General features: G+C 35.7%; 1 protein-coding gene across 1 annotated transcript in view; it reads right to left on the bottom strand.

The window, feature by feature from the left end:
• Nucleotides 1-19,462, bottom strand: part of LOC112911681 (uncharacterized) — a 95,652-nt gene that overhangs the window by 37,482 nt on the left and 38,708 nt on the right. Inside the window, exons 6-8 of the mRNA XM_072762679.1 lie at nt 13,001-13,148; nt 6,556-6,688; nt 551-667 (exon numbers count right to left, since the gene is read on the bottom strand). Coding sequence (XP_072618780.1) covers nt 551-667; nt 6,556-6,688; nt 13,001-13,148 — 398 coding nt within the window. The remainder of the gene's footprint in view (nt 1-550; nt 668-6,555; nt 6,689-13,000; nt 13,149-19,462) is intronic.

Below are 19,462 nucleotides of genomic sequence, written 5' to 3' on the forward strand. Positions count from 1 at the left end.
TGACTCTCCTTCCCTGTGTCTGTGTCTGTCTCTCCCCGCCGCCCCATCTCGGTCTCTCCTCCCCGTCTGGCTCTGTCCCTCCCTATCTCTGACTCTAGCTCCCTGTCTGGCCGGCTCTCCCTCCCTGTGTCTCTGTCTCTCTCCCCGTCTCTATCTCTCCGCCAGTCTCTCTGTGTCTCCCTCCGTGTCTCTTGCTCCCTGCAAAAATAGTTCATTTTGTTTTTAAATCCTGGTATTCCTTTAAAATTTGAAACACCAGATAGTTATAAATTTTCAATATCTGCCAGGTAAATGAGCCATTACTCAATGTAGTTTATTACCGTAACAGTTTTGAAATTTCATGGCTGAAAAGAATGCTTTTCAGCCCAGTTTCCAGAACTTAAAAGTTTCTAGAGAAGTTTTATAAACTATGTGTTATTAGAGCCATCTTAACAGCTTACCCAGGCTTATTTTTACCACCAGCCAAGTAAAATGTCTGTCCTAAAAGTGAATATACTTAATACATTACATAAAGATGATTTTTTTTATAATACCACAAATGTAAATGTACCTGTTTTGGATCTGATTTCCTGTGAATTTTATGTATTTTGTTTTTTCCATCAGTTTGGTGATTAGTGTATCTATGATCACTTTCTGATTCTGAAAAGCTTCTTCTATAAAATGGTACCTGGAAACACAAGTAAACAAGCTAATTATTTCAAGCTAATATATCTAAAATGAGGAAAAGCCCCCAAATAGAAACTATTTAAGATATCATAAAAAACAAATAATAATCTTAAAAAACCTCAAATATATCCCTAGAAGAAAGGTTTTTCATGCTTTCCAAATTATCCCTAAGAAAGAAGGAGTCTTTATAAATATATTATTCATGGATACTCTAAATTAATTTGGAAATTTGGGAAAGATAAACATCATGCATGGTTTTAGCATCTTAGGTCACTTGGCCAACCTGGCAAAAAGTAATCACAGATCTATCTAAGTAGATTTATTTATTATTTTACAATTTCATAACTAGGAAACGTTGATGCTGTAAACATATATTTTTTTCTTAAGATTTTATTTATTCATGAGAGACAGAGAGAGAGGCAGAGGGAGAAGCAGGCTCCATGCAGGGACCTGATGTGGGACTTGATCCTGGAACCCCGGGATCATGACCTGATAGAGGCAGAGGTTCAACCACTGAGCTACCCAGGTGCCCCTGTAAACATATATTTTAAAGATCACTTTTAAATATCAGGTAGTTGTGCCATCATAGAGGTCACAAATATATGCTTTTGGGAAAAATGGGAAGAGTAAAAAAAAACAACAAACAAACAAAAAACAAAAAACAAAAACAACCTCTTGATGTTATTATGCCTTAAATGCAGTAAGCTTTAAGCAACATAAAATATAGCACTTTAAAAAAGTTAACTTGGAAGTGAACATGATAACCCCTGACAAACCACGTAGAGAACTCAAGAGTAGCTCCAGGGAAATAGTAATGTAGAAGATAACCAGTTTTATTAATTTTTCATAAAATGCATTACAGTAATTTACACATAATGTGGTTTAAAAGTGCAAGGTCACTTAAATCACTAAATAGGGATGCCAGCATTAGAAAAAAAAGGGGAATACAGTTAATTATTCTGTTGGATTTCGTTTGTATATAATGCACTCTTCGGGACTGTGGTACAGTGTAACATTAAATGAAACGGTCAGAATTGTCACTCTTATCTTGTTCCTAAACTCCATCTAAAGACTTTGAATAGTCTGGGCAGCCCAGGTGGCTCAGCAGTTTAGCGCCGCCTTTGACCCAAGGTGTGATCCTGGAGTCCCACGTCCCTGGAGCCTGCTTCTCCCTCTGCCTGTGTCTCTGCTTCTCTCTGTCTCTCATGAATAAATAAATAAAATCTTAAAAAAAAATAAAGACTTTCAATATTCTGTTATGATGTTTTCTAGGTCTCTTTACAGATAACCTTATCAGGTTTAGGAAATTTATTTAATTCCTAGTTTGCTAAGATAAGATCTTCTACCACACGTACATGTATATATACATAGATATATATTTTTTTACAGAATGTTCCTTCTGTCTCTATTGAAATGATCATGTAATTTTTCCTTTATTCTTTTAATATGATGAATTACATGAATGATTTTCAAATGTTAGATGAACTCAGTATACCTAAAACAAAGCCAACTAGGTTGCAATTATATTGTCCAAAAATCAAAATACTACTGGATTTGGTTTCCTATTTTATTTCTTAGAATGTTCATTCATTTCATGGACAAGACTAGTCATTTTTTTATTCCTCATAAAACAAGTTGGAGAGAATACGTTCTTTCATCATTCTCTGGACAAGGCTGCATTAATTTAAGGTGTTATTTTTTACCTCCCCTATGTTGTTGATTCATCCATTAAGTCATCTGGGTCTGTAGTTTTCTTCGTGAGGAATTTATAAATCATGAATTTACATTAAAGGACTATTCTGGCTTTCTAGCTTATCTTATGCTAGTTTCTGTAAGTTGTATTTTCTAAGAATTATTCTCTTTTAAGTAAAAATTTTCAAATCAATTGACAGATATTCTTTTCATAATTTTAAATGCTGTTAGAGGATGTACTGATACTCCTCCTTTTAGCTCCTGGCATTGGTTGGGTGGGTCAGCTCTCAGTCACTCATAAAGGGATTTGTCAATTTACCAATCTTTTGAATGATTTGATTTTTGACATTATCTGCTTCATTAATGTCTGCATATGCTCATGGTGTCCTTTTCCCCACTTTAGGTTTATTCACTGATTTTTCTAATTTGAGATAAATGTTTGATACATTTACTTTTTTTATTCTTGCTGCCTAATATATACTTTTCATGATCTATAGATCTTCCTCTCATCATGGCCTTTATAATATATTTAGGATATTATTTCTAATATTCAGATAAAAGTATCTTCTAATACCCACTGGGATTTCTTCTTCAATGCTTTATTTATATTTATTTCTAACTGCTTATTTTGAAATAACTTTGAAGTTAAATCTGCCATGGTACAGAGATGTATATTTTTACACAGCTTAGTTTTTTAAATAGACTCATCACAGCTCTTTAACACCGTAATAACCAGTATGCATTTTCTAAACACAGGGCATTGTTATGCAACCATATTGTAACGATTAAGAAAATGGACACGAGACCATTCTCTCACCTACTCTACACACCATATACCAGTTATACCATTTGTTTCAGTCATGTCCTCTAAATCATTTTCTCCTTCTAGTCCAGGCTGCAGTATAGGATCATGCTTTGCTGCATATAGCTTTCATATGAATTTCACGTCTTCATTTTCAAGTATATGGAGAATTTTCTCCATCTATTATCTTCTAGATTTAACTGCATTGAGTTTACACCAAGACTTAATAGCATTTTAACCCTCTGAAATTTAAGACTGCCCTAACATAAGGTCAATTAATTTTTTTTTCATGTTTGAAAAGAATGCACATTATTATTGGGTGCAGTGTTCCTTAATGTCCACATAGTCTTTAGGTTATTTGAATCTTGGCGGGATATCCTGATTTTTAAATCTGCTTGTTTTGTCAATTATTGAAAATGTCAACATTCCCATTCTATGGATTGGTCTATTCTAAGTTCTGTTACTTTTTGTTATATATTTTAAGGCTATGGGCATACATATTTAGAACTGCTCTATCTTTTAAATGAAGAGGGATCCCTGGGTGGCGCAGCGGTTTGGCGCCTGCCTTTGACCCAGGGCGCGATCCTGGAGACCCGGGATCGAATCCCACGTCGGGCTCCCGGTGCATGGAGCCTGCTTCTCCCTCTGCCTGTGTCTCTGCCTCTCTCTCTCTCTCTCTCTCTGTGACTATCATAAATAAATAAAAATTAGAAAAAAAAAACTATTAAAAAAAATAAATGAAGAGACCCCTCTACTGGATAAAGTGTCCCTCTTTATCTCAAGGCACTTTGATATAACAGCTTGCCTCTGATTAGTGTTATGTGGTGTATCTTTTTCCATTATTCTTTCTACATACTTAGGTTTAGGTGCTCCTCTTATAAAAAGCAAATGGCAGATTTTCTATTCTCTTTCTTATCCAGGCCAAAAATCTTTTAATTTGGAACATTTTACCCATTTCCAGTTATAATTACAAATATATTTACAGATTTACCAACTTACCAAGTCCTTATTAAATCCCATCTGTTCTTTGTTTTTCTTTTTTGGCCTGTTTTTAGACTGCCTAATGATTCCACTTCCCCTCCCTGTTAACTCTGATAATCCTAGACACTTCTACTATTCTTTTAGTAATTACTCTAGGCATTACAAAATACAGATCTACACTTACTATCTAATACTAATTTGTACTTTTTTATCATCTTCTACAACTATCCATGAGTCTTACAACACAAACTCCATATTCTCCCAAAACATCTATTGTGTAATATACAAAAAACACTATGACATTTTCGTTTCCTAAGTCAACATTTATTTAGATTTACTCATACTTACCATTTTAATTGCTCTTCATTCCACCATTCATTAACTACCATTTCTCTTTTGCCTAGGTATACTTTAGTGAGGGTTACTGGGAATATATTATCCCAGTTTATTTTATCTGAAATGTCTTTCATTAATCTTCATTTTAAAAAAATGTTCAGAGTATAGAATTTAATTTTTGTAATTATTTTCTTTCTGTATTTTAAAAATATTTCTTTTTTATCCTGCTGGAGTTTTATGGCTTCCTAAATATGGGCTAGACATCTTTCTTCAATATTACCACATTCTAAGCCATTATGTTCTGTCTTTAAATGTTGCTTCCTTCCCATTCCCTCTCTTCTCCTTCTTGGCCCCAGTTACAACCTGTATTACTTCCACTTTCTATCTTTTTGTTTACCATGCTTCATTCTGGGTATTTTCTTACTTTCCTTCTAGTTCATTAATTCTCTTTTCCAGCTACGTCAAATCTGTTACAGCCACTAATGAGTTAATTTCAGTTATGGTAATTTTCAGTTCTGGACTTTCCATCTCATTCTTTTTTATAGTTTTCATTTCTCCACCCAAATTTTCCATTTTGTCTCTTCAATATAAAAAGAGGTAGACCTAAGGGTCTTTTTATATTATTTATTGTATCTGCCAGGTTTTGTTCATGTTGTCTAATCTCCTAGAATACTTGATTACTTCTAATTATGTGTTTTTGCAAAGTTTTGGACCATTTTGCAAAGTTCATTACTGAATAAATCTGAGACAGAGGATGATGTTTTTTCTCTTCAGGAAGGATTTATATTTAATTCTACCAGGTACATCTTGGGGCACCAGTATGATTTCAATTTACTTCATCTTTGGGTCCTGAAGAATTTGATGTTGAGGCTTCACTTCCAGTCATGAACTATTTAGTACCAAATTCATCTTTACTAAACAGTGTAGACTTTCAGAATTCTAAATCAAGGCAAGGAGGAGGAACCTTCAATCCCAGTAATCCCTATCTTCTCATTCTCAGCCCTGTGGCCTATCAGAAGTCCTGGTAAATGCCTCAAAGAGGGAAAAAAGCTATTATTTTCTCTCCCCACTCCAATCTGGCCTCGTAATTCTTTACTACTAAGCTCTAGATTTTTTATCAATGACTTCTGTATTTTGTGCAGGTATTCTTGTTATCCTCACTGGTATGGTTTGGTACAAATTGTCTAGTCTGCCATTACTGGGACCTTAGATCATTTTTTCCCTTTTTCTTTTCTTTTGTAGTTTTTATTTCAATTCCAGTTAGTTAATATATGGTGTATCAGTTTTAGTTGTATAATTTAGTGATTCAACACTTATATACAACACCCAGTGCTCATCACACCAAATGCAAACCTATCATCTATTTAACCCATCCCCTCACCCACCTCTCTGGTAACCAATCATCAGCTTCTGAGCCTAGACCATTTTAATCTATTTTGTTTATATTAATCAGAATCTTACTATTTAATAAATCAGTGGCTGCTGACTCAAATGCCTATGGGAGGTCAGATTTAAAAATAAGCTTCTGCAGGAATTATGATGAATTGGGAAACCCATGCCTCATTCTACAGAACACTGAAGTGTTCTGAACATTGAGTTCATTGAATTCCACTCAATGGTGACATGAATATGGGGCTAACAAGTCCCATTTTCTCAAAAACCCAAAGACCCAAATTTTTTTTCTGAAGGTAAAATCTCCTCACTTTACAACACTGGCAACAAATTCCATTTATTTTCAAATAGTGTGCAGGCCAGTGGTTCTCAATTCAGGGTGATTTTGTTCTGCAGGGCATTTGGCAACATCTGGAGACATTTTCGGTTGTCACAACTGGGATGATGTCACTGGAATCCAGTGAATATAGGTCAAAAATGAACCTAAGCACCATACAATGAACCTGAAGCAACCCCCGGCCAACAAGTATCAACAGTGCCCAAGCTGAAAAATCCTGGAACAAGCCAACATACTGCTGGCCAAAAAAACTTTATTTGTTGACTGCCATTTGGCTGGGGTTCCAGCAGTCCTCTATTCCTCATATAGCTTATTATAAATGTGTGTCTATAATTAAAGATGTCAGTACCTATGCTCTTTATGCTCTGATAACTGGCAGTCCCAGCATGCCAGTTTGTCACATGTTTCACAGTAAAGCTTTAGCTGTTCCTTTTTATGAAAAGGACAAAACACTGGTTGCTGGCTGGTCACACCCACTGCCTCTGTAGAAATAATGGCAGGCAAAAAGAAGAAAATTAATGTAAGTGAATACTACATAATTATTAAATTGTTTTAAATTTGAATCCATTGAGATATAAAAGAGCTATAAACAGTTCCACCAACACCATCACTACTTCTAGGCTTTATATATATTAAAATAGCATTATACGGTGACAGATGGTAGCTACACCTGTGGTAAGCAGAGCATAATGTATAAACTTGTCAAATCACTATGTTGCACATCTAAAACCTATGTAACATTGTGTGTCAACTATACTTTCAATTAAAAAAAGAAAAAATATATTAAGTATTCTCAGCATTTTAGAAGGAAAACATAAATAAGTTTTTCTCTCCAGAAATTCAAATTAACCCAGGAGAAAAAGAAAAGTATGTAGTTAAAAATATGCTTTCTGTAATTAAGAAGTCTTTTTTTTTTTTTTTTTTTGTAAGTAAGAAGTCTTAAGAAAATAGCCCAGGTTAAGTGAGTGTGAACCAACTAGATGTTTTCTACTTCAAATATGGGAGAAGATGGTTTTAAGTGGAATTCAGAAATATCCAATAAAAATGTATAAAGAATGTGTTGAAAAACTTATTTTCCCACTTTTGTAAAAATCCTTCCAGAGGATACCCATTAACACAGAAATAATCATAAAGTTTTCACTACATACTATTGTCCTCCATGTAACTTTAATTTTCTTTCTTTCTTAAGAAAGAAAGCAAGGTTGGGGGGTAGAAGGAGGGAGAAACACAATCTCAAGCAGACTCCATGACCAACATGGAGCCCAACAGGGGGCTGGATCCCACAACCTGAAGACCACAATCCAAGCCAAAATTGAGAGTCCACACTTAATTGACTAAGCCACCCACGTGCCCCAGCCATGTAACTTTTTAATGAGCAATGCTTATGTCATAATGTTAAATTAAAAAAAGAATACAAGTACATGTAATGATTAAATATAAATACCAGTTATCTAATAATTATAGGTGAAATCCAAATATTTCAGAAATAATTCCACTTTCAGCAATAACCACCACTATTAGTAGCTTGGTATATGTTCTTCTGGCTGTTTTTCTATTTATATTTAACTATATACATTAGTAGGCACTTTGTTTTGTAAAATTAAAAAATGACACAAACTATCTTATAAGATTTCTTAACTCTTAGATACCTTTCTTATTTTGAGAGACAGCATGCGTTCACACACACACATTTGAGCAGAGGAAGGTCTGAGGGAAAGAGAGAACCTCAAGCAGACACCACCGCACTGAGTGTGAGGCCAATATGGGGCTCGACTCACGACCCTGAAATCATGACCTGAACCCGAAATCAAGAGTCAGATGCTTCACTGACTGAGCCACCCTAGTGCCCCTCTTAGATACCTTTCTGTGATAGTAAATATGTTGACTTATTTATTAACTGCATAGTATTTCATCAAATGAATATAAGCTCTGCACTGTTTCTCATTTTTTAATATTGTATGATAATGCTGAAATACACACATAAAAGTATAAGTCATTGAATGTTTCCACAGATCAATTCCAAGTGGCACAACTGTTAGGTTAAAGGGTGATTTCTACAAACATACATGATCCTCAAAAAAAAAACTTGTACCAATTTGTATTCTTAACAGTGCAGAGTGGCTATTGCCTACATTATTAACAGTGTTTTGTCAGTACTTTTAATCTTTGCCAATCTTACAGAAAAAAAAAGATTTCACTATCTTTAGACATATTTCTTTAATAACTGAAACTGGACAACTTTTCACACTAATCAACCATTTGTATTTCTTCTAAGAATTGTCTGTTCACAACCTCTGCTATTTTTTCCAAGTGTCTTTCTTACCAATTTGCAGACACATTTGATACATTGCTTGTCAAAGATTTTAGAAATATTTTCTCCAGTCTGACTTGATTTATGTCATTTTCCCAAAAAGATCCTTAAAACATTTTACAGAAAAACGAATCTGGTTTTATTTTTTATGACTTTAGTTTTAGAGAACTGCTTCTAGAAAGGCTTTTTCCTAATTATAAAAAGGTTTATTATTTTTCTTAGAGTGAACTTACATGGTTTCTCCTTTTAATATAAATTTTGTATTTATCTAAAATTTATTTTCATATAGAGTTTACCCTTGAATAACACAGGTTTTAAGTGCCTGGGTCCATACACATGGATTTTTCTTGATAAAAAACAGTATGGTTACTATAAATGTATTTTCTCTTCCTTTTAGTTTTCTCAACATTTTCTTTTCTCTAGCTTACTTTGTAAGAACACAATATACAATACACATACATACACTTCTTGCAAAATGTGTTCTAGGGTACCTGAATGGCTCAGTTCATTAAGCATCTGACTTCAAATCTGATCATGATCTCAGGGTCCTGGGATCTAGCCAGCATCAGCTCCCTGCTCAGTGAGAAGTCTGCTTGTCCCTCTGCCCCATCCCCCACTTGTGTGCACATGCCTGTGCACTTACACTCACACTTACTATCCCTCCCAAATAAATAAAGCTTTTTAAAAAACAGTGTATTAATTGACTTTTATCAGTAAAGTGGCACTGGTACTAGAAGCAGTTAACTGTAAAGTTCTGAAGAATCAAAGGTTTACAAAGTGGATTTTTGACTGTGCAAGGGTCAGCATCCCTAAGCCTCATGCTATTCAAAGGTCACCTGTGCTATCAATATTTACAAAAACCTTATGTTGTATGCCAGCACGTAGAAAGAGTTCACGGACTCACATTTTCTGATCATAATAAAACTATACAGTTGAAACAGGAAACAAACAAAAACTCCAAGCAATGAGAACACTTTTGTTTTCCTTTTAATGAATTCTTGGATTCATAATAACCAGACTGTTAAGGAATTTGCTTTTTGCATTTAATATACATTATGGCCTCCTTTCCATATCATTATTTATAATGCACCAAAGTAATAAATAACACAAAAATTCATAAGTCTAGGATTCAGAACCATAAATGCAGAATACTTAGATTTTTTTTTTTTTTAACTAAGTAGGTTCTACACCCAATGTGGGGCTTGAACTCACAACCTGGAAATCAAGAGTTGCATGCTCTACCAACCGAACCAGCCAAGCGCCCCCATAAATGCAGAGTATTTAAAATATAGTAGAAATCAAAGTGGCAAATTATATCAAGCTTTAAACATTTATAATTCTACAAAAAATAAATATCAAGTATTTATGTCAAGGAAGTTAGTATTAGAACTTTAAAATAAAACTAAGGTAAGCTAGGAGAAATTAAAGAAAAATAATGGGCTAAAGATATATATAAAATATAATTAGATAAATTTCAGAACAAATGTTTCTGTGGATAAAAACAAAAAGATAACCTACATCTAGTCAGATCCAAAAATAGGCAAAAATGCATAAAACTCATGAGTTGGAAAGAAGGAAAATAACTGGAGAAAATTAGCAATATAGTAAAAGACTATTAAAAGCACAACACATCAAGACCAAATGCAATTAATTCTAGCAATGCAAAAATTGCTCACTATTATAATGTGAATATCCTAACAGTTCCCCTGTACCCTTCTCCTTAATGTGCATGTCATGTAGGCATCACAATAAATAGAGTGACCATACATCTGTAGTTGGCTTAGGTCATCCTAGTTTGTGCCTACTATCCAACAATAACTATAGAGCTTCTGATTTAGGTAATTAGAATATCCTATCACCCATTTATAGACTTCCTTTACTTATTGAAGAATTTGGATCCTGACTCAGTCATCCTTCTAGTTCTCAATGTCATCATCACTCTGGATGATTTGGAAGTCCACATCGATTACCACAAAAAAACAAGGCTCTCAGACTTTCTCATCTCCGGAGACCTAAAACTCCATTAGAGCTCCTTACATCATGGTCTCACCTTAGACTTTTGACGGCCCATAAGTGCTCCATTTCTATAATCATAAATTCAAACATCTACTCTAATAACTTCAACTTTCTAACCTTCCAACTACTCTCCTTGGGGCTCAATGATTTCTAGGTTCTTAACAATTTCTTTCATTATCAACTGACACCATCAATTTCATTTCCTTTATACTGTGGAGGCCGAGAAAAATTAAGGCCATCCTACCTAAAGTTGAGCATTAGCACAAGTACAGCCATTTTAGGCCCCTGTGAATAAGAGCTGAACTTTATGGGAAAAACTGCAGAATGTCCTCAATGTCCTCGGCAGGAAATCCCATATCAGAAAGACAAAAGAGCTCAGAATTGCCCTTGGCAGAGAATCCCATATCAGAAAGACAACAGAGCCCACCCTGTGGTAGAAAGTCCCATATTAGAATGAGAACGGAGCTCAATGCCCTTGAAAGTAAACAGAACTTGAGAAATTCCTCCACCCCTTCTGAAAATCCCCTAGACCAGCCTATAAAAAACCCAGCTGTAACCCACTTCGGGGTCCAAGTCCCTGCTCCCCTCCTTGCTAATAAACCCTCGTGCGCTTGCATTGGTGTAGGCTCCTTGGTGGTTTCTCGGATTCGCAATCTTGGGCACAACAATACAGTTAAAAAAAAAAAATCCTTCATTTAGTAAACGCCATTATTTTTACCTCTCACTCTATTGAACTTCTCTAACACCTATTTTTTTTTTCTAACACCTATCTAGATAAACCCCAATCCTAGATAAGTTCAATTCTTCTCTATACCTACAAGTACACTGCTGAGGCCTGATGGAGGAAGTTTTATTTTATTTTATTTTATTTTTAAGATTTTTGTTTATTTACTCATGAGAGGTGGAGGTGGTGGATGCTACCAAACTGTTTCTGAAGCTGGAGCTCTCTTTTAACTGGAGTCATTTCAAGTATTCCCCACATTCCTTACCTTTTAATCCTATTTCCTCTGCTCTGTTTTTCAATAGATGGCTGAATTCACAAAAAAAAGAGACAAGTGTTTCTAGCACTAATCTATTTAATTTATCCGAATCTATACTTGGCCTCTTCCCTTTTTGTCTTTTCCTCATCAGTGTCCTCAGAAATTATAATCCCACTTCCCTTGTCACCAGACTCCTAGCCTCATCTCTTATTCCTCCTCCCCCTGAATCTTACTCTCCAGCTATATTCAACTGTCTCTCTCTCTAGATATTTGTGCATGTACTTGAGTTTTCCCCACTCCTCTCCTTCCTGTGATAAAACTCTATTTCTCCTTCAAGCCCCAGATTTCGCTTCCAACCTAAATCCCCAAATCTTGAGTTTGGGGCTTCTTTCATGTGCTTCTACAGAACTTATGAGGCCAATTTGTTTGTAGCTTTCATCATACTAATAACTCCTGTGGGGCAAAATTATCTGTTTTATTCACTTTCCATCTCTAATGCACAGCAAAGTTCCTCGAATACAGAATAGATCTATGAATACTGGCTGACTTGAATTAAAGGCAATAAAGCAAAAATTAAAACCAAAAAATAATTTTTTAAACAAAATTATAATGAGCCATAAAAACAAATGAAGTGTGATAAACACTACAACATAGATAAAAGCTGAAAATATTCTGATATAAGTCAGACAACAAAGGACAAATGCTATTTGATTCCACTTGCAGAAATAAGTAAATTCGAACAGACAGATTAGAAGTCCACAGGGTAGAGGAAAGTGGGGAATAAGCATTAATATATAGTGGGTATTGTTTCTTCCTGAAATGATGAAAAAACTTTAGAAACAGGCAGTGGTGACAGCTTCATAACATTGTGAATGCCATTAATGCACTGTACACTGATAAAATGAATGTGTATATTAATGAATTATACACTTAAAGATGGTTTAAATGGCAAGTTTTAAGTTACATATATTTTACTATAATAAAACAAATTATTAGTAAACTTTACATTTTAAGCCATACAATAAAAACTGAGAAACTGTAAGTCACATAAAAGGCAGAGCTTCTTTAGTTATCTACATATCAAATATCATGAAACAGGTTTTCCATAATGGTATCAGGCTTATAAATTTTTATTAAGCCCACCTCTTGTCATACCTTAGAAACAAGAGAAGTAATAAGAGAAGCTAAAAAAGTTTAAAAAGCAACTCTTTTTTTCTTCCATTTCCTATACATTTACACCAAATTATAGCATTTAAAGGAAAAGGGGGATTGGGAGTATGAGTCAATATAAGGCAGAAAGATTTTATATCTACTCATACTCAACAACATTTGGAGGTCTTCAAATTTTAATTACAATACAGACCTCCTTATATTAAAAAACAAGAATGCATTTAACACTTACAATGGTATCAAAACAAAGCCAGGAAAGGAAGATAGAAAAGAGGGGGAAGGTTAGAGACCAAAAGAGATTAAAGCCAGTTTATTACCTGCAGATACTTCCTCCTTCTGTCTTACAGTGTGGTCTTTTGTGAACTTCACTCTTTGATGAGCTCTGATGCATGTCTTGCAGAGCCACTCAACACATTCTACACAAAACCCATTAGCTTCTGCATTGTCCTCACAGCTTGTGCATACCTAATAAGAGAAACATGTCACATCGATTTTTAACAAAAACAAAAAGGTGGTCACAAAACTAGTCATATATTGGGACACCTGGGTGGCTCAATGGTTGAGTGTCTGCCTTTGGCTCAGCGCATGATCCTGGAGTCCCAGGATCGAGTCCTGCATGGAACTTGTTTCTCCCTCTGCCTCTCTTTCTGTGTCTCTCAAGAATAAAGAAAATCTTAAAAAAACAAAACAAAACAAAACAAAAAAACCTACTAGTCATATAACAATGATATACCACTCATACTGGACTCTATCAGCTATCCTGACAGTGTTTGTAAATTTAAACTGACATGTTTTAAAATATAAACATATGAAATGGAAATATGGCATTGTTCTTTATTCAATATATCAAATATTCCAGGCACTATGTTAAGGTACAATGATGGAAAAGCAAACATGAGTCCTGCCCTTATGATACCGAGTCTTGTGGATAGGAGTGTGGGTTGATATTCCAGTTGCCCACTTACTAGCTAAGTAGTCTTGGGCAGGTTACTTAGAATGCTTATCTTTATTTTTTTTAATTTTTTATTTATTTATGATAGTCACACAGAGAGAGAGAGAGAGAGGCAGAGACATAGGCAGAGGGAGAAGCAGGCTCCATGCACCGGGAGCCCGGCATGGGATTCGATCCCGGTTCTCCAGGATCGCGCCCTGGGCCAAAGGCAGGCACTAAACCGCTGCGCCACCCCAGGGATCCCTAGAATGCTTAACAGATTTTATTCAGTAATAGTGAAATTAAATGTGAGGCACACAAACACTTACTGGAAAAATCACATCAATAAATAATTACAAACTGAGGAGTACCACAAAGGAAAGGTATGAGAAGCTATAAGAGCACATGATAGGGGAAAGTGATCTTATTTTAGTGGGGTCGGAGTCCTGGAAAAAGCGAGAGATTACCCAGGCAAGGCTTTCTCTAAGGAGATCATATTAACACAAAGATATGAAAGTTGAGTCATCAATTACTGATGTAAAGACTTCTAGGCACCAAGAACAGCATGTACAAAAGCCTCTGGCAAGGAGAGGACAGCAGGTTCAAAGTACTGACAGAAAGTATGACTTAAGTGCAGAGATCAAGGCGAAGACTGGCAAGAGAAGCAGCTAGGGGCAAGGCAGGCAGAGGGGCCAGATGAAGCATGATCACATGGCAATTTTGGTCCTTGTCTGAGGAAGTCCCCTAAAAGCTTTTAAGTGACATGGCCAGACTTGCAATTTTAAAAATCACTGTCACTGCAATATAGAGAACAGATTAGAAAAGGGGCAAGTGCTTTCTGCAGAGACAAGTAAGAGGCTTTTTCAGTGGTTTAGGTGAGAGTGGGTGCACATATGAATGAATGAGGAAGATTGATAGTAAAATGGCTTCAGAGGATGCACTCAAAGGGAGGTGAAGAAGGGATAGCTCCTTTGTTTCCAGCTTGTGTAACTGTGTAAAGGGTGGCACTATTCTCTCTGATGAAAGGTATGAGAAGTATATATAAGCAGTCTTCATATGCTAGGGCAAAAAAAATTTCCCTGTCAGTAGTGCTTTACATTAGCCAAATTCCAAATACCTGGATAACATTTTCCTTAATTCAAGTTTGCCTTTTCTCAGCTCTCATCATCTTTTAACTTTTCTAATATCATTGACTCCTACACTTCCCAGAAATCCTTTGGATCTCTTGATCCTCTTATCTCCCTGATTGCCCTCTGGATCCTATCTCCACACTTCCTCTGATTCTGTAAATTTTTGTTAGATTTGGGGGCTGTCTCATCCATACTCCCTGCCTTAGCTTCAGCTATCCTGTCTTTAAGGATGTCACCTAAAATTTAATCTCCACACTACAGAAAGAATGAGGAATCCCTAGAATATGAAGTAAAATAAAAAAGCAAAGTGGAAAGTATATCATGCTCTTCTAAGAAAGATGGAGATGGGTGAAATGACATTTGCTAATATTTTAAAAATAACAAAATTACTTAAAATTACATAAAATATTTTATTTTTTTAAATAAATTTTTATTTATTAATGATAGTCACAGAGAGAGAGAGAGAGAGAGAGGCAGAGACACAGGCAGAGGGAGAAGCAGGCTCCATGCACCGGGAGCCCGGTGTGGGATTCGATCCCGGGTCTCCAGGATCGCGCCCTGGGCCAATGGCAGGCGCCAAACCGCTGCACCACCCAGGGATCCCACATAAAATATTTTAAATGGAAGAATAAAGGAGATTAAATGGCTGCCTATAGGATAGAGAAGAAATAAGGTATATGGGTAGATTAAACAGCAATAGAAGCTTGAGTTCTCTCAATACACTGTTTTATAGATTTTACTTTAGAACTATAGAAATGTTTTATATATAGTCCTACAAATTTAAATTTAAAAAATTAAATCTCTAAACCAAAAGCAAATGAAACAAATTAATCTGCCTATCAAGTGGTGGCTTAAATATTCAGAGAATTATTTATTTCAAGTAACTTTAGAATATTACACTGAATGTTAACACATTTTTTTTAAAAAATTGAAAAAACATACGGATTTGACTATTTCCTATGCACACATGTAAGTAATTGCTGGCTTCCTTGCTTTCTATTTTGACAGAAACAGCTCTATAACTTCTACTTTCAGTACCAACTCTATTCTTCCATAGTCTTACTCCACAAACCATATTCATGCTGAGCTGGTTCCATATTAGATTCTTTTCTTTTATTTATTTATTTTTTTAGATTTTATTTATTTATGCATGAAAGACAGAGAGAGAGAGAGAGAGAGAGAGAGAGAGAGAGACGGAGACACAGGCAGAGGAGAAGCAGGCTCCATGCAGGGAGCTAAACCGCTGAGCCACCAGGGCTGCCCCCATATTAGATTCTGACAATAGATGGTGCTGGAAGAGTACTGCAGTGTCAGAGGAAGAAGGTACTTCATCATCTTAGTTGTCTATTTGCTTGCATTTTCTGTGTATATCATGCCAATCCATGAACTTCACCCTGGTGATGGCAAGTGTATTCCCACAGTAGCGCTTAGCCCTGGTTTGCAGTGTTGTTAATCCTCACAGAACCAGCTTTGGAGATACTACCACCACAGGCCTACTCCTGCTCTGCTAAGCTCTGTGGTCCCAGGGCCAAAAGCTCAGACACCAACATGAGCTGAGCCAAGCAGCCTCTTCAGATGTTTGAACTGATGTTCTACAAGACCCTTCTTCTAACTTTGACTCTCTTTGTTCTCTGAGCTGCTTCTTTATAGTTGCTAGCTCTATGATACTTTTAAGTATTTTTTATTCTTTCAGTAAACAAGTTTATATCTAGTAAACAATTCTTAATTTTAAGAATTAAGATAGTTCCTGATTGTACCAAAACTAATATATCCTATAACATATATTATATTTCGAGAACACAAATAATAATGTCAATGTAATTAAGAACCAAGATTTCCAATGTCAGATTAAGTGAGATAAAATCAAAAAAGACCTACAAATCTAAACTGGACTTATAAATATCAATATGGTGTAGTGGTATATTTGCTTTTTCTTTCCTAGATAGGCTGCTTGTCTATTTTCAGCAATTAGACACCCATTACCTCACATGGAAGCACATTTTATTTATGGAGAGTATACTATTGAGCCAAATGAAATCTATTTCTCTTCTTAAGGTCTTCTAGCTACAAGAATCTTAGAAATAGATGTTATATCCTCTTCTCAGTAACTTCTTATGAGCCTCAATCAGGCTATCAGTTTGCTTAGGAGTGGAATACATTCACATTTGATAATCACAGACTTTATTCCCTCTGCCGAATTTGAGTTTTCAGCACATCTATGACTCTCCTGATAACTGGCCAGTCTTCTCAGTACTATTCACATGACAGGGAAGGGGAACGGTGAGCCTTCTGTGATCCTCAGCAGGGTCAAGGTAGAATCTCAAAGACTGGCTGAACTGGAGAGGATAATGGTCATCCTATGGGAAAGCCCCGAAGGCATGGCTACAACCCTTATTTCTCACATACTCTATAGGACACCAGGTCAAACTATTAGTTCTGTGGAAAAAATAACAGCAACAGAAACATGACTTTGGACATTTGGGGTCACATAAAACGAATAACTGTACACTGAAATTTTACACTATCATCTGGTGGTTTTGGCACTAGGGAGGACATGGTTTTAATTTTTTTTGGTATAGCCACTTGCTGTCAGAGCTTCTCGGGTCATTTCTCACATTTTTGCTCCAGAAATCTGTTCACTTGGTTAATACATTAATACACTAAGACTAAACTTGCTTACTTTTCTGTTAAAAATTTGCACCATCACTTTTCTAAAATCCTAGCCTTCTTAAAAACACTAGTTTCCTTACTAAACTTAACAGTTTTCTATCATCTAATACTTACTTTGTATTCTGTTTATCCCCTTCCCTGACACTTAAAGATTTCAGAGACTCTCTCTATTGCAGGTCCTTAAAATTTCATGTGTTTGAGGTTGATGAGCTTCTTAATGAAAAGATGCTTTAGAGAGGATCCTTTGCCTGTTCCCCAGGAGACACTACGTGGCCTAAATTCAAGACCAAACCTGATGGACTTGTTTATTCTTTTTTATTCAAATGTAATTAACATAGTGTTATATTAGTTTCAGGTGTACAATTTTATGATCCAACAATTCTATACATCACTCAGTGCTTGATACAGTTAAGTGCAGTCACTTCTCTTTTTTCAATAAAAAGTATTTGCTAAATCATTCTCTTGCAAGGCCTAGAAATATGACCAACTCAGTGGTGATGAGTACCCGTGGCACCCATACTGTGGTCTCCAGATAGATAGCATTTCCAGCTAAAAGGAATCAAAGCCCCTAATATCTTGTGAAAAGAGAAAGGGAGACAGCAGTGACTACTGCAATTGTATCAGAATGACTCAGGAATCAATGTGAGGCTCCTTTTGCCAAGATGGCACAATTTGAGCAACAACTACTACAACACATTTTGTGTTAAAATCCATTAATTCATAATAACACACACCCACTTGTTAGTCAACCTCTGAAGAATGCTAAGAAACTAGGTTACTACTTTAAAAATCAGCAAATAAAGGAAAAATAAATCAAGTGTTTAATCTACCATTCCTTTATAACCAAAGAATAAATGTAGGAAGCCTTTGGTTTCTCTTCCAATTAAGAAAAACGGGAAATAACAGAATGAGAATGTCACAATTCTCCAAGTGCCTAATATAATATGGGATCGTGGCAGTGATAATTAATGGCCACTGACATCAGAAAAAAGAGAACCAAACTCCTATGCCTCCTGATTGAAGTACACTCAGACATATGGATGAAAGTATTTTTTTTTGAAAGTATTTTTTTTAATATTTTATTTATTTATTCATGAAAGACACAGGTAGAGAGAGAGAGGCAGAGACACAGGCAGAGGGAGAAGCAGGCTCCATGCAGGGAGCCTGACATGGGACTCGATCCTGGGTCTCCAGGATCACACCCTGGGCTGAAGGCAGCACTAAACCGCTGAGCCACCAGGGCTGCCCAGATGAAAGTATTCTTACACCACCACCCCCTCACCCAATGGAACCTGAAACTAAATCAGTCTCTACATTTTTATTGCCAGTGTACATAAGTGACTTTATTAAGATGGTCAGCAAAATGCAGAATAAGGCTAACTTTACAAGACTAAGACCCAGTTTATCTAATAGGTTAAAAGGGAGGAAAAAGAAAACCAATAAAGTGAAAAGGTAATTTGAGATTAATTAAAATACAGGATTGAGACGTCAATTGTGTAGACCTTATTGGATCCTTACAAACCACTGTTTTAAAAAAAGAAACCACAACAATTAGATACGTTATCACTGGATGTTTGATATATTAAGGAATAACTGTAATTTTTTTTTACATATGAAATTAATGTGGTTATGTTTATAAAACTTACTTTCCCATAGAAAATGACTTATGGGTTAGAGGATATAATGTCTGGGAATAACTTCAACAAAATATAATGTGTGGTGTGGTCAGGGGGAGGGTGCTGTCAGGTTAAACATAAAACAAGAATTGATGACTACTAAGCTAGTAACCTGTACATGGGAGTCAAGTGAAACTGTCCCTCTCCTGGTAATGCTTAAAATTATCTATAACAAAAAGGTTTTAAACTTCTTCAGCTACAAACTTTCCTCAGAGCTCCAGTTTGACCATGGATGACATTACCTTAGTCTTATAGGCAAACTCAATCATATTTAAAACCAATTCTCTAACACTTCTCTGCCCCCTTTCTCTCTGTGAAAAGCACCACCATCCTAGTAATGGGGTTCCTCTCCAATCACACATCCAATCAGGT

The sequence above is a fragment of the Vulpes vulpes genome, chromosome 7 (assembly GCF_048418805.1).
Source record: "Vulpes vulpes isolate BD-2025 chromosome 7, VulVul3, whole genome shotgun sequence".
In the NCBI taxonomy this organism is placed as follows: domain Eukaryota; kingdom Metazoa; phylum Chordata; class Mammalia; order Carnivora; family Canidae; genus Vulpes; species Vulpes vulpes.